Source organism: Cebus imitator, unplaced genomic scaffold (assembly GCF_001604975.1).
Source record: "Cebus imitator isolate Cc_AM_T3 unplaced genomic scaffold, Cebus_imitator-1.0 Scaffold272, whole genome shotgun sequence".
NCBI lineage: Eukaryota > Metazoa > Chordata > Mammalia > Primates > Cebidae > Cebus > Cebus imitator.
Window position 1 is genome coordinate 1,957,021 of NW_016107587.1, and position 26,241 is coordinate 1,983,261.

At 46.8% G+C, this 26,241-nt stretch overlaps 1 protein-coding gene across 1 annotated transcript in view; it reads left to right on the forward strand.

Moving 5' to 3' along the window:
- Positions 1-26,241, forward strand: part of PKD1L1 (polycystin 1 like 1, transient receptor potential channel interacting) — a 182,645-nt gene that overhangs the window by 57,736 nt on the left and 98,668 nt on the right. Inside the window, exons 14-23 of the mRNA XM_037728604.1 lie at positions 3,706-3,912; positions 8,114-8,295; positions 11,378-11,599; positions 14,233-14,393; positions 16,294-16,662; positions 17,714-17,773; positions 20,296-20,472; positions 21,588-21,665; positions 24,102-24,244; positions 25,574-25,694. Coding sequence (XP_037584532.1) covers positions 3,706-3,912; positions 8,114-8,295; positions 11,378-11,599; positions 14,233-14,393; positions 16,294-16,662; positions 17,714-17,773; positions 20,296-20,472; positions 21,588-21,665; positions 24,102-24,244; positions 25,574-25,694 — 1,720 coding nt within the window. The remainder of the gene's footprint in view (positions 1-3,705; positions 3,913-8,113; positions 8,296-11,377; positions 11,600-14,232; positions 14,394-16,293; positions 16,663-17,713; positions 17,774-20,295; positions 20,473-21,587; positions 21,666-24,101; positions 24,245-25,573; positions 25,695-26,241) is intronic.

The window sequence follows — 26,241 nt, forward strand, 5'->3', positions numbered from 1 at the left end:
TTTTTTTGAGACTGAGTTTCGCCCTTGTTGCCCAGGCTGAAGTGTAATGACATGATCTCGGCTCACTGCAAACTCTGCCTCTTGAGTTTAAGCCATTCTCCTGCCTCAGCCTCCCGAGTAGCTGGAATTACAGGCATGCACCACCACACCTGGCTAATTTTGTGTTTTTAGTAGAGGCAGGGTTTCACCACGTTGGTCAGGCTGGTCTCAAACTTCTGACCTCAGACGATCCACCTGCCCTGGCCTCCCAGAGTGCTGGGATTACAGGCATGAGCCACCGTGCCTCGCCAAGTTTCTAGTTTCCTATTGCTGCAAATAAGTTGGTGATTACACTGTTTGCACACTGGTCTGCAAGTGTATGGCCTTTTCATAGGAATAGTGACTGCAAGTTACCAAGTTGAAGGGCACAATGCTTTTCCCAGAACCTCAACAAGCCTAGAGATGTTCTTGTAGCAACTTACATGCGTCTGCACCGATGGAGCAACTCTCGCCCTCACTAGGCATTTAGTATTTTTTAATGTTTATTATTATGAATGAGCTAAAAATTGGCATCCTAGCATTAAAATTTGCTGTAACCAATATAAACTGGGCAGTTTTGTGACAAATCTTAGAATTATATCGTATTCAGAATAGAAACAATAAAAAGTAATTGAAAGGTAATTTAATTATAAGGTCACTTAAAGAATATCAAAAGTAAAAATTCATTTATAATGAGCACCAAGATTTCTTAAAATCCCATTTCGCAGCTGCCTCCAGCTGATTTTTTATTTTTATAGAAACTTTAGGAAAAAAAAACCCACCGAGGGAGCCCCTGTATCCCCAGGGTGGAGGCACCCCGGCCAGGCCGAGACTCCATCCTGAGGCCCCCTAGCCTCACTTGCTCCTCCATGCTTGAGTTGGAATCTGGCTCCAGCTCAAAGTAAAGGGTGTGGAGGGGCTTCTGAGAGACAGAGCAGCTGGGAAGGACAAGGGATATGGATGGGTAGACACTAATATTTCCCCTTATATCCTGTTCTTATTGGCTTATTAAAGTGAGCAAGTATGCTTTTTATTTATGTATCAGTTACAATTTACATTTAAAATTCTTTGTTATGAAAATTTTAAAGCATAAATGAAAGTAGAAAGAATAGTGCAACAAGCCATCACTTTCAAAAACTAGCAGGGTCATATGAGAGCCAGGCCAAAGAGAATGCCCCAGGCCCCAGATGGGCCACGTGGAGTGTGGAAAAGATAACATCTACGACTGAATGAATAATGCTAATATTTTAAAAATAGTTATGCTGAAAGAGAAGCTTCTCCTGTACCCACCAAGCAGGCAGACACACAGAACACATTGGTCACCATTGGAAGTAACTAGTGCCCCAACTTCTTTAAGTAAGGGAAAGAATTAAACATTTATTCTTATGTTCCTAAACAAACTGCAGTTTAGAAAACCTCATAGTTCTAGCTGATAAGAAAACTTTTTCTCCTCTCTCCTTTTTTTTTTTTTTAAAAACCAAAGAAGTTTTGTGCATCTCAAATCAAACAGTTGCACAAAAATACGTTCTGGAAACAATAAGAGAAATTTGATCATAAACTAGGTTTAGATTATATTAAGAAATTATTGTCAAAACAGCATGGTACTGGTCCCAAAACAGAGATACAGACCAATGGAACAGAGCAGAGGTCTTGGAGGCAACATAACATATCTACAACCATCTGATCTTTGATAAAACAGACAAAGACAAGCAATGGGGAAAGGAGTCCCTGTTTAATAAATGGTGTTGGGGAAACTGGCTAGCCATGTGCAGAAGGCAGAAACTGGGTTCCTTCCTGACACCTTACACTAAAATTAACTCCAGATGGATTAAAGACTTAAACATAAGACCTAACACCATAAAAACCCTAGAAGAAAATCTAGGCAAAACCATTCAGGACATAGGCGTAGGCAAGGACTTCATGACCAAATCACCAAAAGCATTGACAACAAAAGCCAAAATAGACAAATGGGACCTAATCAAACTCCACAGCTTCTGCCCGGCAAAAGAAACAGTCATTAGAGTGAATCGGCAACCAACAGAATGGGAAAAAATTTTTGCAGTTTACCCATCTGACAAAGGGCTGATATCCAGAATTTACAAAGAACTAAAACAGATTTACAAGAAAAAAACTAACAAGCCCATTCAAAAGTGGGCAAAGGATATGAACAGATACTTTACAAAAGAAGACAAACATGAGGCCAACAAACATATGGAAAAATGCTCATCATCACTGGTCCTCAGAGAAATGCAAATCAAAACAACATTGAGATACCATCTCATGCCAGTTAGAATGGCGATCATTAAAAAATCTGAAGACAAGAGATGCTGGAGAGGATGTGGAGAAATAGGAACACTTTTACACTGTTGGTGGGAGTGTAAATTAGTTCAACCATTGTGGAAGACAGTGTGGCGATTCCTCAAGGACCTAGAAATAGAAATTCCATTTGACCCAGCAATCCCATTACTGGGTATATATCCAAAGGATTATAAATCATTCTACTATAAGGACACATGCACACGAATGTTCATTGCAGCACTGTTTACAATAGCAAAGACCTGGAACCAACCCAAATGCCCATCGATGATAGACTGGATAGGGAAAATGTGGCACATATACACCACGGAATATTATGCAACCATCAGAAACGATGAGTTTGTGTCCTTTGTAGGGACATGGATGAACCTGGAAACCATCATTCTCAGCAAACTTACAGAAGAACAGAAGATCAAACACGCATATTCTCACTCATAGGCGGGTGTTGAACAATGAGAACACAGGGACACAGGGAGGGGAGCACTATACACTGGGGTCAGTTGGGGGGAAATAGGGGAGGGACGGTGGGGGGTGGGGAGTTGGGGAGAGATAGCAGGGGGAGAGATGCCAGATGTGGGTGATGGGGAGGAAGGCAGCAAATCACACTGCCACGTGTGTACCTATGCAACAATCTTGCATGTTCTTCACATGTACCCCAAAACCTAAAATGCAATAAAACAAATAAATGGAAAAAAAAAGAAATTATTGTTTATTTTTAAGGTAAGATAGTAATATTGTGTTTAGTAGGAAAATTCCCTTAGTTATTAGAGATGTATATTTAGTATTTAGGGGTTAAATTTCATGATTTCTGGGAATGACTTCAGAATATTTCAGCAAAGAAAAAAATAGGGAAAGCAAATATCCATCATGTATATTGCAAATGACTTTCTTATTATATTGATTTTTAAAATTTATATATATACACATATATGTACATGTGTATATATATAAATTTTTATGTGTGTGTATATATATATACATATATATATACACACACACATAGGTGTCAAAACCCAGGAGCATAACATTTATATTTTTGACATTTGAAAGCTTACATTTTTTACGTAATCAAATAGCAGATATCTTTGCTATTTTTCCATTAATTTTATGCATAGGAAGATTTTTCTCATTATGAATATATAAATATTTACTTACTATTTCTATTTTGTTTTGTTTACCTTTTATTTTTGTCTATAAAACAGATGTACTCTTGTTCTGGTGTAGTCTGAAGTCCAGCCCTAAGAATACTATTCTGTCAATATGCAAACAGATAATTGGAGATCTAAAGTTAAGACTAAGTTTCTAGTAATTTACCAGTGCATTAGATATGATGGGCATTTTAACGAGATATCTTCTCTTTTTGATACTTAGATATGGAGGTCTCAGCCTGTGAGGCTGGGAGTGACATTTGAAGCTGCAGTCTTCTGTGACATTTCCCAAGGCCTTTCTTACACCTGGAAGTTGATGGACTCTGATGGGCTCCCTGTCTCCCTCCCTGCTGCTGTGGACACTCGCAGACAGACCCTCCTCCTCCCGAGCCACACCCTGGAGTACGGGAACTACACTGCCCTTGCCAAGGTCAGCTCGCTGAGTTACTCCTCTACCAGCCCAGAGAAACCCATGCCTCCCATCACCCTGCAGCAAGAGCTCAACATTTGTAATTCAACACCTGTTCTATCCAGGAAAAGGGAAGTTGTTTAAAAAAAAAAAATCTGGCTAGGATTTTAAGAGAAATGATGAATTCCCCCCAAAGAGAGCAAGTTATGCTGGCAAGGCAATTGATGAAAAACTCCTTCCCATTTGTGAACAAAACCTTCCTGTGTACCTAGTATGAATAAGCCCTGTGCTGGTGCCGGGATGTCGGGAGAATATATGGCCCTGCCGTTTAGGGACCAATCACCCAGAAAGGAAAGGGGATGACAGTCAGAGGGCAGGGCATGCAAGAGGCATTCACAGTGACTTCTTGGCACTTTGATTCTCAGCATGTGCTTGGTGCATTTTGGCTGGAAAAATGGTGAAAATATGTGGGTTAAAAGAGGGAGAGGTCATTTTTTAAAGGGTGGGCTTTGAGAAAGAGGGTCCTGAAAAGAGAATCTGTTCATAGACGTAGAAAGGGATTGGAAAGGGCAACAGCTTGGCGAAGAAGAGAAGAAGACCAGGGATAGTGAGCAGATCCTGGTGGGAGAGTCTAGGATCAAATGGTGCGGCGGGCAGGCCAGGCTGCCGGTACCAGAACAGGGACCCTCACGTCAAGGTATCTGCAGCGAAGGAGCTTTGTTCTTTTCATCTGTGGGGCACACAGTCCTACTGAGCACACTTCCAGCTGGTGGCTTATGTGACTTACCACAGAGCTCCTCGGCACTCAAACTGCCCTGAGCTTGCCTGAGGAAGGAAGTCCACTCAATTTGTGCTGGGATGTCACAGCAATGGCAAACGCTGAAGTTGCCAGAAGCTTCCTCTCAGTGTCTGTACTTATGTCATTGTGTACTAGGCAGGTAACAATGGACCAGTGGACAGCAGGCTACAGACCAGGCCTTGCATAGCACTACGTCAGATGCAGGTTGCAGGAAAACCAGAGCTTCCCCAGCAGGCTCTATACAATTCTTTAGAAATGTTAATTGGGAACAAGTTGGAAGCAGACTGAAGGATGGGATGTTCGGAGAGTGTTAGTGAAGTTGAGAAGTAATTAGAGGCTGAAGCAGTTGGCTGCGAGGGAATAGAGAGCAGAGCAGGGTCAGTGTCGGGGGACCTCGGGGCGGTAGGGAGCATCTGACCTGCTGAGTGGCTAATTGTAAGAAGCCAAGGGGAAATGCAAAGGAAAATCTGTACTACTGAACGAGTGGAGGAGTGGAGGCTTCTGTTCATTTCCCTCATGAAAACAGCACTATTTGTACCTGGCTGTGTGCTGGGGGAGGAATTTGAATGTAAATAAGGTCTTTGCACACTTGCATGAAGGACCGCGTGGAGGAGGTAGATGGAGCCTGTAAACTAAAAACAAAATCCTAAGACCCCCAACCAACTGAACAAACCCCCTCTTGGCCAAGGGGACCCAGAAAAACCTTAAAAAATAAAGTTCCCAGCCATGCCTCATTACCCCCCTCCCTTTTACAGTTTAGACACAACGACTGATCAACATTAATGTTAAAATGGAGATTATAAGACTGCCAGAACAGAACAGACCCCCTTTTTTATTTTTATTTTTCAAGACAGGGTCTCACTCTGTTGTCCAGGCTGGAGTGCAATGGCTGCGATCTCAGCTCATTGCAACCTCTACCTCCTGGGCTCAGGTGATACTTCTGCCTCAGCCTCCCGAGTAGCTGGGATTACATACGCATACCTCCATGCCTGGTGAATTTTTTGTAGAGATGGAGTTTCACCCTGTTGCCTAGGCTGCTCACAAGCTCCTAGGCTCAAGCAATCTGCCTGCCTCAGCCTCCCAAAGTGCTGCGATTACAGGTGTGAGCCACCACGCCTGGCCAGGACATACTCTATGGTAATAAGATACCAAATTATAAACAAGACCTAAGGTGATGCCAGGCAAGGGTGAAGTCACACAGTCCTACAATTAAAAAATAAACTATGTTCTCATTGCCACAGGATGTTTTTTCTCCTTTTCTCTATCAGCTAAACAAATATTAGCCTTAAAATAAACAATATTAAAACAATTACAACTCTACAGCCACCAAACATCAACTAACTAAACCATCCTATTCCTCAAGCCATAAGTGAAATTTTAATTAAACAAAAACCTAATTTCTATAACTTTTTCCTAATAAAAAACCACCAACCATAAACTAATTCTGCCCAGTTTTATAGACTACACATTTAAGTGCCTTCATGTCCCTATTTCACCTTTTAACATAAAAGACCTAATTATATTACATTGTAATACATACAATATTGTCTCCACCCCAAAGTAAACATAAAACACATGTATATGTTTACTTATTATACAAAAGCACAATCCTCTTCCATAAATATCCATAGCTCCTAGATACTGTGAATATGGGATAACCCATTCAACTTAAATTCCTGTCTTGCCCCTCCCTCCCTCCTCAAAATACATACTTTCAATTTTTTAGCCAGAGACTGCATTTCCTGCAGATAATTCCTTTCTTAAAAAATAAAACTCTGCTTTCTAATTTATAAATTACATAATTTTTAAATTAAGCCCAACAAGCCATAGAATATGTGTCCAGCCTGTGGGATGGGCCAGGTAATAGGCGCTCCGAGGGAGGCTTGACTGTGAGCTGGGAGCCACCTCTGTGGTCTTCAGTGTCTTTACAGGGGACCTGTGTCTTTCTCTAGGTCTGAGACCTTCTGACCGATAAGGTAACTTCTGCTATCTCTGATTTCAGTCAGAGCTTCAGGTTTCCTTTGCTCCTGACCATTCCTGCATCTTCCCCAAGCAGCTGCCCGCATTGTGCCTCCTTCAGCTTCTGTATATACTTGGAACATTCTCAGTGGCTCCTTGGAGCTGGAGAGGCTGAGCAAGCAGAGGCTGAGGTGGCAATGGGAGTTCTGATTCTGCAGCTCTTCTGTTATCTATGGTCCCACTCAGGAGACTGACCAGCAGGGAACTGTGTGCATCTGAAGAAAATCTAGAGTTACTGAGGCTGAGACCCAGTGATAGAACAGCAAGTGTTCAACTGTATATTTTCAAATTGCATCAAACTTTTTTTTTTTTGACAGGGTCTCACTCTGTTGCCCAGGCTGGAGTGTAATGGTATGATCTCAGCTCACTGTAGCCTCCCACTCCTGGCCTCCTGGGTTCAAGTGATTCTCCTGCCTCAGCCTCCCAAGTAGCTTGGATTACAGGCATGCACCACCATGCCAGGCTAATTTTTGTATTTTTAGTAGGAATGAGGTTTCACCATGTTGCCAACTGGTCTCAAACTCCTGAGCTCAAGCAATCCACCTGCCTTGGCCTCCCAAAGTGCTGGGATTACAGGCATGAGCTACCACGCATGGCCGCATCAAATTTTTACAAGAACAATGTGAATGCCTTATTTATAACATGTTCTGCTATTCCTGGGTTTAAAAGTGTTTGTTGCCGGGCATGGTGGCTCATGCCTGTAATCCCAGCACTTTGGGAGGCCGAGGCAGGTGGATCATAAGGTCAAGAGATCAAGACCATCCTGGTCAACGTGGTGAAACCCCATCTCTACTAAAAATACAAAAAATTAGCTGGGCATGGTGGCGCATGCCTGTAATCCCAGCTACTCAGGAGGCTGAGGCAGGAGAATTGCCTGAACCCAGGAGGCGGAGGTTGCGGTGAGCCAAGATCGCGCCATTGCACTCCAGCCTGGGTAACAAGAGCGAAACTCCGTCTCAGAAAAAAAGATATTTGTCTTAAATTTCATTTACATTTCCTAAAGTCCATGATATGTTTGGGGGTTAGAAAGAAGCAGTTCTAAGATAGGTGAAGAGGGCTGGACAAAAGCCAGGAGCATGGAACAATTCACTGTGGAAGGAGGAGGTTTGAAAGCCATAAGATATGCACACATGGAAAGTCTCTATTGTGTTCACAAGCTGGGAAATGCCCAACTTTGTACATGAACACAGTCTTGGATAGGAAGATGTCCACGCTCTTGTGGACTCTAGCCACAGTTCTCATGGTGCACAGCAGAGTGATTATTTTGACTAACATGACTGTTTTATTTATAGCCAGGGATGCATTGAAACTCATCAGTTTCCTGTCTAAGTTTCAGGTGACTGTGTTTCTCCAGCAAGTTCCTGCCTTGTCCCTGCATGACATCCTCTGTTCTTGGCTCCGCAGGTTCAGATTGAAGGCAGTGTGGTGTATAGCAACTACTGTGTGGGCCTGGAGGTGCAGGCCCAGGCCCCTGTCAGTATGATCTCCGAGGGCACGCACCTGTTCTTCTCCAGGACCGCTTCATCCCCCATTGTCCTCAGAGGGACCCAGTCCTTTGACCCTGACAACCCTGGGGCCAGTCTCAGGTGAGCACCGCCCACACACAGAGCTGCGCAGCTCAGACTGTGCCTTCTGCAAATGCGGGCTCTGGGACATTGGAGGCTATTAGTAGTTTGAAATTTAAATGCATTTCATAAGTTTAACTGCTTTATTTAGGATAGAAATATAAGGGAATCGAGGAAAAGAGTGGAAGTAAAATGTAGGTCACTTTTTAAGGTGGCGTTTAAAGAATGATCTGTTTTGGAATGTGGAGTTTGAGTATCACTATTATTAAATTATTGGTTGGTGAGATGCTGTGGTATGTGGGAGGCTGGTTTCCATGGGTTACTCATCTCCAGGTGGGTAGATCTCCTGTTGCTGGAGGCTGCCCCAGTTCAGGACGTGGTCCTCTTCTCCAGCCACACCCCTTCCCGCCTGCGGCCTCAGCCAAGGTCCTGATGTGGATCCATCCATGATGTATGTGCAGTAGCCTCAAACAGGGATTCTCTGTTTAGACCACTCCCCGGACTCCAGGCTGTGAGTCCTGGCCTCCATCCAGCGCCCCCTCTGGACAGCCTCGATACACCTCAGCCACATACCTGCCTTCTGCACCCATGGAAGGGCCTTTTCAGTTGCTCAGGCCAAAATCTTCTTTCTCTTTTTTTTATCAGACAGGATCTCACCCTGTTGCCTAGGCTGCAGTACAGTGGCTTGATCTCAGCTCACTGCAAACCCTGCCTCCCAGGTTCAAGCCATTCTCCTGCCTCAGCCTCCCAAGTAGCTGGGACTGCAGGTACATGCCTCCATGCCTGGCTAATTTTTGTATTTTTAGTAGAGACGGGTTTCACCATGTTGGCCAGGCTAGTTTTAAACTCCTGACCCGAAATGATCTGCCCGCCTTGGCCTCCCAAAGTGCTGGGATTATAGGCATGAGCCAACGCACCCAAAAATTTTTAGCAGCATCTTTTACTTCTTCTTCTTTTTTTTTTTTTTTTTTTTGGCCCTCCCTTAAACATGAGTTTTGCACCACCTCCCCCAGCCCCCGTACATCCTGGTTTGAGCTGCCAGGGGCTTGGGCTCATCTCCCTAAGATCTCCTGGCTAGTCTCCATGCTGCCATCCTCCCCTGCAGCCCTGTCTCCAAGGCAGGGATGGGTTCTTCTTCTAGTATGGTTGGGTTTTATTCTTTTTGATTTAGGGGATATGTGTGCAATTCTGTTACATGGATATATTGGTGGCGTTAAAGTCTAGACTTTTAATGCAATCATTGCTGTACATTGTACCCATTAGGCAATTTCTCACTCCTCACCTGCTTCCCACCCTCCCTTCTTTTGGAGACAGATTCTTTTAAAACAGTCAGAAGACCTTACTTACAGCTCGACCCTCCAGTGCCCCCTTTTCACTCAAGAGTAAAAGCCAATGTCCTCACACTGCCAACAAGGCTGACGTGACCTCTCCTGACCGACTGCAGCTTCAGCTGTCCCTTGCTGCCTCCACAGCTCACTGCAAATGGGCCTTCCTGCCCCTCCTTGGACTTACCCAGCATGCATCTCTCTCAGCTCTTTACAGCAAGGGTTCCTTCTGCAGCTCGTCACTCAGCTCACCAAATGTCTGCCATCATCCCCTTCCTTTTACTCATTGCTCAAATATCACCTTCCCAGTGAGGCCCACCCTGAGACTCCAAAATGACAGATCCTGCCCTGATCTGATGGCCTCTTTCTTCACAGTAGTCACCCCTGACATCGAGCCTTTCCTCACTTACTGTGGTCACTGTTAACTGAGATATCTAAGCTCTGGAGGGCAGGGCTCTTATTTCACATGTCCCCTATGCCAGGCACATGGTAGCTAGTCAGGGAATATTTACTTATAAAGCAATAGATAAATTGCTCTGTTTTCCCAACCTCTGTGATCACACATATTTGCTGTATTACAAATGTTGGATTTGGTGTTTCTTGAGTTGAGAGGAGGCAAAGGCTGCTTGGACTCACCAGTTTGATCCATGCACATGCTCTGGAAAAGTCCTCACCTGGCTGCAGCCTTCCCTGCACCCAACCTAAGAAGACAGAGGCTGTGTCTTTCTAATCGTCACATCCCCATGTTCTAGCACCCAGCACAGTGCCTGAAAACAAGAGCTCTATATGTGGCTGCTGAAATGAGCTGAATTTCCTCCCTGGGAGTACAGAATATTCCAGCTAAATCCCAGGGGCAGTTGTTCTGCACAGCCGGTGAGCTGGAAGCAGTGCTTCTGCTGAGCGGGGTGGTTTCTGAGCCATCACAGTGCCTCTTTATGCAGGCTCTAGAAGCAGAGAGGTCTAGAATGAGGTGCCTGCATACCAGACAGGGAAATGCCTTTAAAAGATCAATAGCAGTTCAGATTTAGGTGGCACCTCTGAAAAGGGCTTATGGCTGCAGGATGGGGCCAGGCCCTCCTAGCCACAGACATTTCCATGGCAGCATTTCCTGCCTACTGGAACTGCATGTTTGAGTGTGCGTCCCTGCTAGAGCAAGACCACTTCAAGGTTGGGGATGACCTTGTCTTCCCGCTTGACCTGGTTGGAGCAGCCATGTTTATTTCGCTGGGTGTGACAAGTGTTACATTGCAGAAACACTGTGAGACTGGGAGGAGAGATGCCTGAAGTTCATCTCACAGACCTCTCTCTAGCTGTGCCACTGGGAAGCTCTCTGAGGCCTCCCAAATGTGTTTTCTTCCTAAACTTGGGCTCACGTGGCATTCTTGTCTGTCACACGGAGCTGTCACGAGGGTAGGGTGCAGTGTTTGGGAAATACTTGAGGGCAGCACAGCTGTGTGACTTGGGAGGTGGCAGTGATGTGAGCAGAGGAGGTCACTGTGCACAGAGAAGGGGAAGGAAGCCTGGGACGGCCAGAAATAAGGCTGCCTGGAGTCAGCCTCCATGAGTCAGGAGGGGTGGCCTGAGCCCACCCCAGATGGTGGTGCCGCTGCCCCTTTGCAACCTCCCACCTTACTTATGGGAGAAAATGTGGGAAGCAAAACCTCTAACCACATATCCCCTACGGTCCCCCTCACCCAGGAAAAACCCATGCAGTGACACAGGGTAGTCCTGACTCTGCCTGATGCTCCCTTCAGCCACTCTGATGACTTCTCCAACAGGTATCACTGGGAATGCGCCGCCGCCAGCTCCCCAGGACATCCCTGCTTCAGCCCCTCCACTGCATACCAACTAGACGCCGGGGCTCCCACTGTTTCCTTTGAGGCACAGTGGCTCAGTGACAGCTATGATCAGTTCCTTGTGATGCTGAGGGTCTCCAGTGGTGGCCGGAACTCTTCTGAGGCCCGGGTGTTCCTGTCCCCTCATCCTGACTCAGCCTTCAGGTACCACCTGCCCTGCATTGAGCACAGCTCAGCTCACAGGTGTCTGCTCCTACCTGGTGCTAGCATCTGTGAAAGGAATCTGCTGTGCACAGCAAGAAGTTTGGAGTTTGGCCATGTGGGATTCTCACTGCAAAGGAGGAGGAGAGGGCTGTTCAGAAAGGGGCTGGGGAAGCGATCCCTGTTGCCAGGCTGATGTCTGGGCAGCATCTGATAGCCAAGCACACTGGCTAGAGCTGGCACAGCAGGGGGTTCCAAGTGAAACTTCAGTGGGAACCCTCCCATCACAGCATCTGTCCAAAGGATCTGGGACTGGGACTGTCCTGGGGCTTGGGGCTAAAGCCAGGAGGTAAAGCCATAAAGTTCCCAGCCAGGGGTTTCAGGGCCTCTGCCCAGGCCTTCCAGGCATCACAGGGCTGAGGGGACAGCAGCGTGGGCCCAGCTGTGATGCCTGAGACTGTGAAAGGTGCAGGGGCAAAGAAGTGCTGTGCCCCAAACCCAGAACCCCGGTAGCACTGTGGCCAGAATAGCACCCATGGGTGAAATGCAGCCCCCAGACACCAAACACAGGATACCAGGACCAAGCCAAGTGCAGGGGTGGGCATGGGTTGGATCATTATGTAACTGAGCAGCACAGATGGTGCAGGAGCCCAGGCCCACCTGCTTTGGCCACTGTCCCGTGGGGGCTGCAAGCTGGCACCCACCCAGAACACAGTGCTGGGACTGACCCTCTGCCCATAGCCCACATGTCACGTGGAAGACCCCAAGCAGGCTGAGCTGCTTCCATCATGAACGTTAGGGGAAAGGGGCCTGGAAAGTTACTATGGTCCTATTTGTGGGCTGGGTGGCTTGGGAAGGCTTCCTGGAGGAGGAAGAAAATCTGCTGTCCTCAGAGATCAGAAAGACCGCTTTGAAGGTCATGCATCAGACTGGAATTCAGGGTTTCAAGATTAGAGCCATGAAGACAAGGCTCAGTACATAAGAGTGGGCCATGCCATGGTGGACCCCAAGGTCCTACAGCGCTGCCCAGGGGTCCCCACAGGCTCAGATCACTGACTGTTATTTGAGGCTTTGGGTATGTATTAAAAGTGAAGAAGGTACAAGTCTACGACAATTGGGCACAACTTAAATCATTAAATTTCACAAATTGAATACTTTTAATCCAAAAATGTAATGTATTATACACTTCTGCTACTCATGAGATAATTACAGAAATCATTTTACAATATTATTTCGGCCAGGCGCAGTGGCTCATGCCTGTAATCCCAGCACTTTGGGAAGCTGAGGCGGGCGGATCACAAGGTCAAGAGATCCAGACCATCCTGGCCAACGTGGTGAAACCCCGTCTCTACTAAAAATGCAAAAATTAGCCGGGCATGGTGGCACACTCCTGTAGTCCCAGCTACTTGGGAGGCTGAGGCGGAAGAATCGCTTGAACCCAGGAGTTGGAGGTTGCAGTGAGCCAAGATCGCACCACTGCACTCCAGCCTGGGTGACAGAGCAAGACTCCATCTCAAAAAAAAAAAAAAAATTCTTTCGATATGTGCCAACACCGTCAGGTGAACCTCTTTTGATCCTGTCAGGAAGGTCCGGGCCTGTGTGGATGATGTCCCCAGGAGGTCTGGGGCTGGAGGGACCTCTCTTTGCCCATGTCCATCTGCACCCCCATCATCCCACTCCGCACACACATGGATGGGCCCTTTCACACACACAGACCACCTAGGCCCAGTGCCGGGCAAGGATGCTGTGTGGCCTCTCCCACTGTGGCCCCTCAGCCCTTGTGCTGAGAGCCACATGCTGAGGCCATGGTATGAGACTCATGGGATGTTCACATGGGAGACACCAGGTGCCACACATACCCTGGAGTGTCTACCAACCTGGCCTTTTAAAGGCTCCCTAAGTCCCACAGGAAATAAATCTGTGAAATCCCAACCCACCCCTTTGATATCATGAAAAACCATAAAAGTGTACTCTGGAAAGTACTGGGTCATCAAAGAGGCTAGAGAGCTTGAAAGCAGGCAGCCGTGGAAAGCAGGCCCAAAGGAAGTGGGCACCGGGCTGTGGGCGTCGGATGTATGTTGCCCGTCACCCACAACCTTGCACAGGGAGGAAGTGGGGCAAGGCAATGGAGACTTCTTTCTCTGTGAGCATCTGAGGCTGTGTGGGAATGGCAAAGGTGGACGGCCACAGGGAGGGTTCTGGAGGGGTTAGGTTTACGGCTGGTGGAAGCCAGCCCTGAGGTGGGGCGTGAGGAGAAGCCACGTGGTGGCAGCTGCTCTAGTGTGGAGAGCTAGGCCAGAGCCCAGGCTTGGAGACAGAAGGACCTTGGCCAGGCCCGGCTCTGCCCTCACTGCTGTGTGACTCGGACAGGCTGCACAGCCTCTCTGAACTCTGTAGAGTGGCGGTGTGCTTGCGTCACTGGATCTCGTGGATGTTCAAGCAGACCACGCTAGTGTTGAGCGTGGCACACTGTTGGCCACTCCGTATGTGCTGTCATATGTGCTGTGACATTGCTATTCAATTCCCTTAATAAAGATCCAAAGTAGGGTGATTTAAACATGACTGACATGAATTAATGTGACCAAAGAACCCTCACATTATTTTCCTAAGATCTCAAACCAAGTTATATGTTTCAGATTCCTCCACATCTCCTGGGTCAGCTTTAAAGACACCTTTGTCAACTGGAATGATGAACTCTCTCTTCAAGCTATATGTGAGGACTGCGGTAAAATGCCGGACCTGTCTTATTCCTGGGATCTCTTTTTAGTCAATGCAACAGATAAGAATAGGATAGAAGGTAAAAGACGGATGACTTTATTTCATTGTCTGAGGAAAAAACTCAGGGTTATTGTAAGATTTCTAAAATGTTGCAAAATACAATTGGTGTGACCCAGTGTGTCTGATCTGCCTGGTGAAGGGTCCATCGTCCTTCCCCAGCCCTCTTGCCTCTACAGTCCGTGTGAACACTTGTGAGGTACCAGCAGAAGAGGTGACACACTCGAGGGCTGCTTCTGACCTCAGCGTGATACGGGAGGCTGCGCCCAACATCCGTGTAGGCAGTTTTATTGAGCTAACGTCACAGTTTGGAAGGACCTGAGATGTGATGCACTGCCCAGAGGGCTGTGTCCCTCACCCCCTCACCTGTCTTTTGGGGCAGCTGCACGGTGAGGAACGAGCAGAGGAACCAGGGTGGAAGGTTCCAGTCCTTCCTTCCACACTACCAGCTGGTGGCTTTAAGCAGCTCGAAATTTAATTTTCTTGAGTGAAAGATGAAGATCTTACAACTTCACAGAGTGGTGTCAGGGCTAGATGGAATGTGTGGAGTATGCCAGGCACTGGTGTCAGGACACTGGGTACTGCAGGACACAAAGGTTTGAACCAGTCATGAGACTGAGTTTTCACTTGGCATTATTTGTGATCAGAGAGGTGGCTCTCAATGGCAAGTAGAGGAGCTTTATTTCTGAGCTGGAGAGCCAGCCCCTACAACAGAGCTGGTGCCAAGCCCCAGCTGACCTTCACGTTTCTTAAAGATCCCCTCCATGAGGCCATACAAAGCTTCCACAAGTAGAGCTGTAGGTACAGCTGGTCTCAGCGGCTACAGGGACATGAAGACATATAGGGTGATTGTGCCCTTCTTGGCAAGAGAGGCATTCCAAATTCTTTTAGGTAAATTGAGTTTTTCTGAATCAGAGTCCATGCTGAATAGATTAGAAGAACTTGCAGGGGAAACACATCCAGTGGTTAGACTTTCAGCAAAGTGAATCATGACCCTTAGATTGATGTGTCTCAAAAAACGGCTCTCCCATGGTTGCAAGGAAAAGTTTACTGAGAGGTCATTTATATGCTCGTGGCATTTTTTCTTTGCTCTTGATCCTTCATAAATTCTAACAGCAGTTTTGAAAACTGTTATACTAGCTACTTGCTGTATTAGCCCCTTCTTGCACTGCTATAAAGGAATACCTGGGCTGGGTAGTTTATACAGAAAAGTGGTTTGTTTGGGCTTATGGTTCTGCAGACTGTACAGGAAGCATGGTGCTAGCATCTGCCTCTGATGAGGCCTCAGGAAGCTTTTACTCATGGAGGACGCATCACGTGGTGAGAGAGGGAGCGAGGCAGCAGGGCAGATGCCCCGCTCCTTTAAATCTCCTACGACCTCAGAGCAAGAGCTCACTCATTACAGCAAGGAGGGCACTAAGTTGTCATTGGTGAGGGATCCACCCCCATGACCTAAACACCTCCCACCAGACTCCCCTCCAACAGTGGGGATTATATTTCAACATGAGACTTGGAGGGGCACAACATCCAAACCGTATCACTTACTGACGGACAAGGGAGTGAGGATTAAGAGAAACCCTATGCACCCCAAGTTGTTTCTAGAACAACCATGAATAAGCCAAGCCTGGGAATGCATAGGATTCAGCAGACCCCACCCCCTGATTTGGGAGAGCAAATGCCAAGTGCAATCGCTGTGAACCCTGCCTTCTACTTCCATATGTGTGCTTCCTGCTGTTGGCCAACACGCCAACACAGAACACACCAACACCATACTCTGTGTCCTGAATCTCGTAAGTGTAGGTTTTCAAATTCACAACAGATTTGTTGAAAACAGAGCATCCTTTTATAGTCTGTAGACTTTTTTAAGCAAATGTTTTATATTTTTGCTACAAAATTCTAACACTGCCAAATGTTTGCCGAAGTTCCCTTCTGCAGAGTAGTGGGGCTGCTGGGCTTACTGGGACTTGGGGCCGTTTCAATGTCATCACAGTCAAACCTGCTGTCCACTGAGCCCGGCACTGCAGATCCTGATGCCACGACCACACCATTCTCATGGGAACCTTCACCCACGACCCGTGGCCAGCCTGCCCCTTCAGCCCCAAGGGGAACCCCCACAGAGCCCATGACTGGAGTCTACTGGGTTCCTGCTGCGGGGGACTCTGCAGTCCCGGGGGAGGCTCCAGAGGAAGGTTCGCTAGACCCAGAGCCGGGGCCACAGAGCAAAGGATCCCTGATGACTGACCCCTCGGAGAGAAGTCAGCTCACACACAACCCTGACCCTCACCTCTCTGGTAAGTGCCACTGTTCCTGCATGTCCTCCCCCTTGTCTGGGCACCAAAATTACCTTTGGAGGCAGTGAATCTGGTGGTAAGGTGTGAGATCACATCAACCTGGGCCTTTAGGTCAGAGAGTGCCAGGTCCACACCTACCACTTGCTGACCGTGTGGTAGTCATGGAGTTTCGGGTTCCTCATCTCTGGACTGGGAAAATGACAAACCCCCGGCAGGTTCCGAGGCTGCAGTGAGGTCGGTGAGGTCGGTGAGGTCCCGTGTGTGCACTGTCTGTGCTACAGCAGCCATTTGTTCCACTCCGGCTTCCTCATCCTTCCCCCCCTCCCCGGCATCAACCGCTTCACTTTATCCTCGGGCTTCAGGTGGACAGAAACCATTCTGGTACTTAAAAAATGAAGAGAAAAGGTAAGGGTGAGAAAAGCCCTGGCCTGGCACCTGTCTCTCTGTCACTGTCCCCAGCTGGTGACCCCGTTTGATTTTGCTGCTTACTCTTGGGCGATGGTGCTCTCATGGCCTGCACGCTCTTGTCAATGCCGCTGTGCTTCTGGCCTCCCAGACATGGCTTGTCTGGCTGGAGGGACCACTGTGAGCTCCTTAGCTTCTGGGAGCAGAGGGCTGAGGGGACAGGAAGCGACATTTGCAGCAGGACATTCTTATGTCCATTTCTCTCCTTCTAAAAGAAAAGAGCAAGACGTCTTCTCTAAAAGGACAGTAAAAGACTTGTTTGAAGAGAGGACGGGGTGCTGGGTGTGGAGGCAGAAAGCCACATGTGAGCCTTGGCCTCGGCTTACTCACTGAGTTATTCTTAGAAACCGCACACTGACTGGAGCTCCAGCTGCTCCTCCTGGGGCCCTGGGGCAATGGCACCTGCCTCGCCCAGCTGTCAGGACGAGAGGAGACACCACCACTGAGGGTATTTTGTAATCCACAGTGCAATGTATGGAGTCTAGAAATAGACCAAGGACAATGTGACCCATCAGGAGAGCTGCTATTAATTTCAGGAGATTCTGTGATTTTAAAGGAAAGATTATGATTTTGTCCTTTCATGTAGATTTTGAAGCCTATTACAGCGATATTCAAGAAGCAATACCATCGGAAGGAAGACAGCCAGGTGACTGTGCTTCTGTGCCCGCTGCCTCTCTCTACTCAGCTCTCCTCCGCAGCCTTTCTGCAATCTGGATTTCCCACTTGCTCCCTTACACAGCCACTGAGAGCTTCACAGAGTCACAGGGAAAAGTTGAAACTCTTACATGGCACAGTCTGAACCAAACCTTTATTTCTAGCTCCCCTCTTTCTGCCCTTCTGTCTCCCTGTGCTCCAAAATCCTGAGAGTAGCCTCAGGCCCAAGGGTGGGCATCCCAGCTTTTCCATGCCTGGGTCATGGAGTGTCATCTGCCAAAAATGCCTCCCTCCACGTCCTTCCTAAGTCATCTGCTCAGCGAACCTCCTTCTTCAGGTCTGGCTTCGTCTCTGGGAAGTCTTCTTCAGGCTTGTCTCATAAGGACCAACCCCCGCTACCCCAACCCACACACACACCAGCTCAGTATTTTTTCCCTCCTCTGGGAAGCAGGTGGCACCTGGCACTTAGTGACTTTTTCAGTGTCTGTGCTTCTGTGTCTTCTGCACTGAGCTCTTCCAGGAAAGCTTCCATGGCCAGCTTATGCTGTGTGCTGGGATAGATCACAGTCCCTGGCACATTGGCACTCAGTGAGCACATTGTAGAATGAATTGATGACCAGTGAATGACTTATTCAGCTATTGAATGAACAGATGGATGATCAGTCAGTGACTGATTTATCTGTGTAGGGAAGAAACGGATGTCTAGTGAATGATTTATCTGTCAAATGAGTAGGTAAATTATTTATTTGTTGAATGAATGGATAAATGGCTGATGAGTGAATGATTTGTCTATCAAGGGAATAATGGATGATGAATGAATGATTTGATCTGCGGCAGTGTTTCCTTCAACAGTCCTCCTCAGCTGCTTCCAACTCCTCGGCTTCTCCAGCCCTTCCCACATTCTTTCCTGTGTTTTGTGCTGTTCTTGGATGAGATGGTCAGTCAGGTGCAGCCACAGGGAAGAGAAAAACAAAGAAAATTTACTCCCAGGTCCTAGAGACAAGAGGCATGGCAGGCCACACAGGGCCATGTGGGAAGCCACAGGGAGGTCAGGAGACAGGAGCAAGGAGACCACTTAGGCCAAGGTCTTTCTTGGGGTTTCCATGGGAAGGAAAGGCAAGGCCAAGGCAGGGCTGGGTGAATAGTTTAGAATCAGCTAGTTTAATTTCAGCAGATCCTGGGCCTAAGGGTGATCTCTAGTTGCCCAGGATAATTTGTCAGAGATGGTTCTGGATTTGTCAGTTTGCAAATCAAAGACACATTGCAGGCTGGGCCTTTTGTGGTCTCTAAGAGTTGACTATCCCCAGCCCCAGGAGAAGCTGTCGGAGCACTCTCTCCTTAGCCAGAAGACTTGTTTCACTTTGTTTTTCAATATCAAAACATCATACATTTAAAACATTTAAAAGTCTTCGCAATACACACGCAGATCTGTTGTAGAGACTCACATTCACACTCACAGTAGATGCTTAATCAATACAACTGAATGAATGAAAAATAGACCTGCCTTTGTATTGCATTTACAAAGTTATTCTTCCTTACAGGAGTAATTCTGACCCCTCAACATCTGTGTGTTATTACTATATCTTGCTTTGGTGACCTTGGTTTCAAGTTTTAAAAAGCCTCCTTAGCCTACATGAAGCGCAGCGGCTTCTTCTTGCCTAGACCATGCAGTAGCCCTTCCTCCGCCCTGGCTGCTTCTCTGTTTGCTGCCTGCAGTCACCTCACCACAGTCCAGCTGAAGCACTCTTTTCACCACAAACCAGGCTGTTGTCACTCGCCTGACAGGTCCCCCCAGTGGCTTCCCAGGGCACTTAGGACACAAGCCCATGTCTGTGCACCAAGCATGATGTAACCCCTGGCAATGCCTCCAGCCACGCTTTTCCTCCTCCTGCCCTTTCTTCATCCCTGCTTCCAACCACCAGGGAAGATCATTCCCATGGCATTTTGGCTTTACTCAACCTGGAAGCTCCTTCCTTCAGACCTTCAAAGAGCTCCTTCCAGTCTTGGTCTTCAGAGAGGACTTCCCTGACCTCCCTCTCAAAAGGACTCCCTTTCCCCACCCCTCTCTCTTCCTCTGCAAGTCCGCTTTGCGTTCCTTCATTACCTGACTTTGTATTATTCATTTATGTGTTTTCTCATTTATTTTTCTGACCACCTCACTATTAAACTCCAGATAGTAAGGACACCATTGATCTGGTTCACGCTGTGTCCCCTGTTCCTAGAATAGTACCTGGACTTTGTAGACCATAATAAATCTTGTGGAAGGAAGAAAGGAAGGGAGGGAGGAAGGGAGGGAGGGAGGGAGGGAGGGAGGGAGGGAAGGAAGATGCCACTGGACCACTAATTATATGATAACAAAGTATATTTCTTGACTATGTTTAGCTGCTGAAGACATTATATTAGATATGCAATATCCAGCAATGGTACAAATAATGTCAGCATTGAATCACTAATGCTTTAAGATCATCATGACTGTTTTTCTTTAACATCTATTGGCTTGGTTTATCGTCCCAGCAAATGACACCAGCTTTCCAGGATCAGGACCTAGCCTGAGTGCCAAGGAGAGCCCTGGAGATGGGGATAACCTGATAGATCCCTCCCTGTCTGCCGGCAGAGCCAAGCCTGTCCTCATGATTGACTGGCCCAAGGCCCTGCTGGGAAGAGCAGTTTTCCAAGGCTATTCAACCTCAGGTGTGAATGCCCTCTTTCTACCCTGCAATTGCAGTGTTTCTGAAGCTTTTATGTCTCAGCCCTGAATTTCTTCTGAACTTTTCGTTTTACTAGATAAGTATTTAGAACTGTGTAACTGTTCTACTTGTGCTTGTTCCTCTATGGACTGTGGCCTGAGGCTCTTCTACAAAAGTAAAGTTAGCATCTGTTGCTACCAGGGGCTCTCCATGTGCACTCCAAAGGGGAAGAGAGGTGCCTCCAACTGATGTATGTTGTGTGTGCAAACACCTTGGTGTGCACAGCCTTTCTGTGACAGACTTTTGTAGGGCAGACAGAATTTGCATGAATTGATCAAAATGAAGCTGCTCCTGAAGAGCAATTGCATTTCTAATAGATTTTCCCAGCCCAGACATGCTGGTTTTGCTCAATTTGTGGGATTGCCACCTTTCATAGTAATACATGTGATGTGTCATCCCTATAAACCTCTTGGGGAGGATCTGGATTTCACACTATGTTTAGATAATTTCCCCTTCACCCTTCCCTTAAAGCATTTCAGGAAGTACTATTGTAAAGCTGTGGTTTTAGAAACTGTCCTGTTAGATCATCAGTCTTGCATCACCTTTCTTCAGGGTAAGTAGTGTGGGGTCAGCCCCTCCCTGCTAAGGAAGTAATCCAGTCACCATGGTCAGCAGTTACACCCAGATTAAAAATTGTCCATGACCAGTATTTTGCAGACTTAAAAATAGCTTTGAAATTCCTATAAATCACACTGTGAAGTATAATCATACTTCACAGTGTGATTTATAAAATTGCCAAATTAAACATGAACATAATTATAAACATGCAAAATAAGATCTTACCAGAATTCTCTTGTTGCTTGGGACATTAGTGTCATTTCTGAGCCAGGGATGGATGGAACATCCTCAGTATTGCTTCTGCTGGGCAGGAGAGGCTCTTTACAGAAGGCGGTAACCAACAAACTCACGGCCTTTCCAAGCAGGCGTGGCATGTTTCACTAGCACCTATGTTACCTTCACCTCTGGGGGAAGGGTGGAGCCCATTCCCAAGGACACCATCTGACCTCTGTCTCTGAGTCCACTGAGTGTCGTTTCCATGCAGCCACGTCTTTCCTGCAGGTATTACAGAACAGACAGTGACAATCAAGCCATACTCTCTGAACAGTGGAGAGACGTACGTCCTGCAAGCGTCTGTGGGTATGTTACATTGTCAGTGGGATTTATGAGAGGATGGGAAGGAGGCCTGCTGTGTCTCTGTGAGTTTACTCTTCCTGAGGAATTGGGTGCAGCTCTACATCAGGGTAAAGGCTGAGCAAGCAGTTGCCTTTTTAAAAAGTTACATATATATCTTATTAATGCTAGACAACCGGACAAGTTGATTCCTTCCCTGCAAATCTGTCCATAATCTCTCTCCCTCTCTCTATTTAAACCCTAGAAAGGTGTTAATGCTTGTCTTGTGCCGCTGATGTTCATTGAATTCACCCACAGGCCTCCGTTTCCCTTGCTCCACATTCCTCCTTGCATTTCTCTCAATCTGAGAACTTCTAGACATTCCCCCCATTTCTAGAGGTTTTCATTCCATATGAGAAGCACAGCAGACCCAACGTTTTTTTTTTTTTTTTGAGACTGAGTCTCTCTCTGTTGCCCAGGTGCAATCTCAGCTCACTGCACCCTCCACCTCCCAGGTTCAAGCAATTCTCCTGCCTCAGCCTTCTCAGTAGCTGGGATTACAGGTACCCACCACCATGCCCAGCTAATTTTTTGTATTTTTAGTAGAAACGGGGTTTCACCATGTTGGGCAGGCCGGTCTCAAACTCCTGACCTCAGGTGATCTGTCCACCTCAGCCTCCCAAAGTACTGGAATTATAGCCATATGAGCCACTACGCCCGGCCAGCCATTTTTATTTACAGATAGGTTTGGTTCAAGGTCCACGGTTTTGCATTAATCAAAACCCACCAGGAATTTGCACACTTGCAATCTGTGTGAACTCTTATGTCATGCAAATGGGGAAACACGAGGTTCACTTTCTCCTGAGAACTGGCTGGGTTGAGCTCAATGAGATCCCTGAGGGACATCTTGATTCTCACAGTTTCTATAAACATCAGCCTGCCCTTTCCACATTTAGCATTTAACAACTAGCCCTGGGTCCCTGCTTTGGATACAAGATGTGCAGCGTTTGCTTTTGTTTCAACAAATACCTTTTGCCCTTTGGCTGGACCTCTTTCTTTTGCCCCTGAAATTTGCCCAGTGGCAAGTGTAAAGACAGTTCTCTTAGCTGGGCCATATTCCTTACTACTGCAGGAGATACCTGAGAGCCTCTCCATGGCCCATTGGCCTGGTCAGTGTCCTTGGCTGGCTGCCAAGTGGTGTAGTCAGGCTCCAGGTCTCCTGTCGGCCTCCTCTCCCTTGGCCTTGCACACCCTCGCTGACTGCTGCCCTCTCTTCCCATGCTCTTCAGATCACACCAGGCTCCCTCGTGATTCTAAGTCTTTCCCTATGGTTATTTTGGCTGAAATGCCCATTATTTTCCCCACATCCCTTCCTAAGCCTAGTATAAGACTGATACCCCAGCACTGCTCGCTCAAATGTGTCTTCCTTTATTGAGATTTCCCTGGTCAGCCAGACAGAATTCATCACCCTTTTCTCTTGGATTTTGCTTTCGTTATGAGACCTGTCTTCCATGGTTGTTGCGACTGTTAAGTAGGATAATACAGGAACAGTGTCTAGCAGGGCGCCTGGTGTGTAGCAGAGGCTGGATAGATGGTACCTGCTGTTATGATAAGGATGATGACCATCAAGGTTTTAAACCATTTGACATGTAAATTTCATTTCTACAATCCATCTCAAGAAGAATACATTAAACATTAAAAAACGATGTGTATGAGAATAATCATTATGGGGTGATCAATAAAAACACAAAATAGAAAATAAACAAAATGTTTAATTGTTGGGGATAATAGTTATGCATATTAGGGTATATCTGTTCCATGGAATCTTGTGCAGCTATTTACAACAGTGATTTTGGATGCTATATGTCAACATGGAAAATAGTTACACTATTAATATAGTTAATAAAATAAATATAAAACTGTATCAGTGCTATACATTCAACTAAGCTGTACTTATGTGTGTATATGTGTGAGGTTTTGAGGGAATCCAGGAGAATGGAGAAAGTTCGCTTTGCTGGGTGATGGGTCTGTTAGCATCATCTCCCCCTTGGGCTTCGGTTTCTGTCTGGGTGGTTGCCATGTGGCTCCCAGGTAGGGAGTCACTTTTGTCTCCCCAGGGCCTAGGATAGTACCTGCCCCACCCAGTGAGTGTTTGTTATATTATTGAATGCTATAGGCACTGGTTTGCAAACCCCAGCACTTCAGAATCCCCTAAGAGTATGCGAAAACTATCAATGAGTTTCACTTTCTGAGTCAGCAGGTCTGGGTGGGGTTCAAGAATCTGCATTTCTGACAAATTCCCAGGTGAGGCTACTTTCCCAGGGACCCTACCAGGTGAGGCTACAAATTACCAGGGAGCCTACTTTCGGAACCCCTGCTATAAGGTTTATCTATAAAAAATTAATCCTACGCTGCTATAATTCTCCATCATGGGTGAAACCCCTGCTTCATCTTTCTCTTTAGCCTCAAAGCTTGGCTTACTGGGTAAAGCTCAGCTGTACTTGACAGTCAACCCGGCTCCACAGGACATGGCCTGCCAGGTGCAGCCCCACCATGGTCTGGAGGCACACACCGTCTTCAGTGTCTTCTGCATGTCAGGAAAACCGGTATGTGGACAACACCATGTCTGTGCTGAGAGACCCAAGACAGTGGCACCTGTCAGTCACAGCAGTCACAGGTGCTGTAGGAATGGACAGTGATGTCCTTCCCACCTGTGAAGGAATTCGGCCTGTAGTTGAATGTTGGAAAGTTGGTTAGGCATAAATGGGCTTCCCCAGCCACTAATGAGAGGAGAGCAAAGTGGCCCCCTGGTTGAGAAGGTTCAGAATTTCACAAAGAGGCAAGGGCCTGGTCACCAGGAAACACGACAGGGCATCCACTGCTCCACAGCCTGGTTAGAGCAGGGGCCTCTGTTAATGCTGCCCCTGAGAAGAAGGCAGACATGTGACCCAAAGTGAGGAGCCTGGCCCTTTCCCTCCCAGGGCGCATCTCTAACATGGACTCACCCTCACTCTTCATCTGGCATGGAGAAGACCATTGTGATTTTGTTGCTTAGGGTCTTGTGAGGGTAAAATGAGAGGATGGATTTAAAAAGATGAAAGCCGATCAGCCTGGCCAACATGGTGAAACCGCGTCTCTACTAAAGTTTGTAAAAATACAAAAATAAAAACCCTGTCTCAACTAAATTTTGTAAAAATACAAAAATTAGCTGGGTGTGGTGGCGGGCACTTGTAATCCCAGCTACTTGGGAGGTTGAGGCAGGAGAATCACTTGAACTCAGGAAGTAGAGGTTACAGAGAGCTGAGATTACGCCACTGCACTCCAGCCTGGGTGACAGAGTGAGACTCCATCTTAAAAAAAAAAAAAAGATGAATGCCTCAGGCAGGGCAGGACCCTGTGCTGTTGTGACCCTGGCACTGCCCTCTCCATCCTTTTAGCCAGGACACTGGCCTCCCTGCCCTTCTGCCTGAGCCCTTTTCTAGGAAGCCCCACCCTTGTCCTCCAGTGGGGCCAGAACGTGGTCTTCACTTGAGGCACACCCACCCCTCCCTCATGCTCCTCTTGCTGCGTGGTGCCCAGCGTTGGGGAAGCCAAGGGGCAGCCAGGACCCTTCACCCTGAGGAGGCCATGACAGTCTGATTTGTGACTATGGGGAGGTTCGTGGGCAAGGAGAGGACACAGACCCTGGTGAGGAATCTTGGGGTTGTTCAAGAAGCACTTTGGCCTCAGGGAACAGAGAGCACTGCAGGGCGCAGGGAGGTCTGTCACGTGGGCTGTGCAAGGGGGAATGCTGCTTACCTGTCACTTACCCTCTTCCTGGCTCTAAAGAACGTCCTTGGGTGCAATGAAGGCTGCAGATGAATGTGTGTGTATTGGGATGTCATTCACAGTGTGTTCATTTATACTATTTTTTCTCCCCATGGACTGGATCATAGGACTTCCAGTATGAATTTAGTTACCAGATAGGAAACACCTCCAAACACACGTTGTACCATGGGAGAGACACCCAGTACTATTTTGTGTTGCCAGCTGGTGAGCACTTGGACAATTACAAAGGTAAGCCATGGTGCCAGCTGGGGTCACTAGCTGTGCTGACCTAGAATTCTAAACCTTTTCTCCTGGTTTTCAAAAACTAAAAATCATTTAAACTGTGTCTGGAAAATAAAAGTATTTATTCAGCTTGATCAGACTAATGCTTTTCAGTTTAGGTTGATTATTTACCTTTTAGTGCAGAAAGAACATTAGTAATATCAACAAATTAAATCCATTTTTCACATCTTAAATTTTAACTGAAATATACTGGAAATGATAAAATGCCAGAGAATGTTTTTTCATGTATAAATTAAATATTTAAAATTAGGACATTTCTTATTTACGAATGAAACATGTCATATCTGGTGAATCTTGCATTTGTTGTGGATGAAATCAAATCAAGGTAGTCCCCTAAGGAACAAAATGTGAGGTAAATGAATGTTGAGTTAGCATGTTAGTAATATAACCTCAACACAAAGTGAATCCCGCAGTGTTGACAGCTTTCCGCTCTGACCCTGTTCCTGAGGTTATGGTTACTTCTAAACCAGTCCCTTAGAACTGGTTTCAGCTG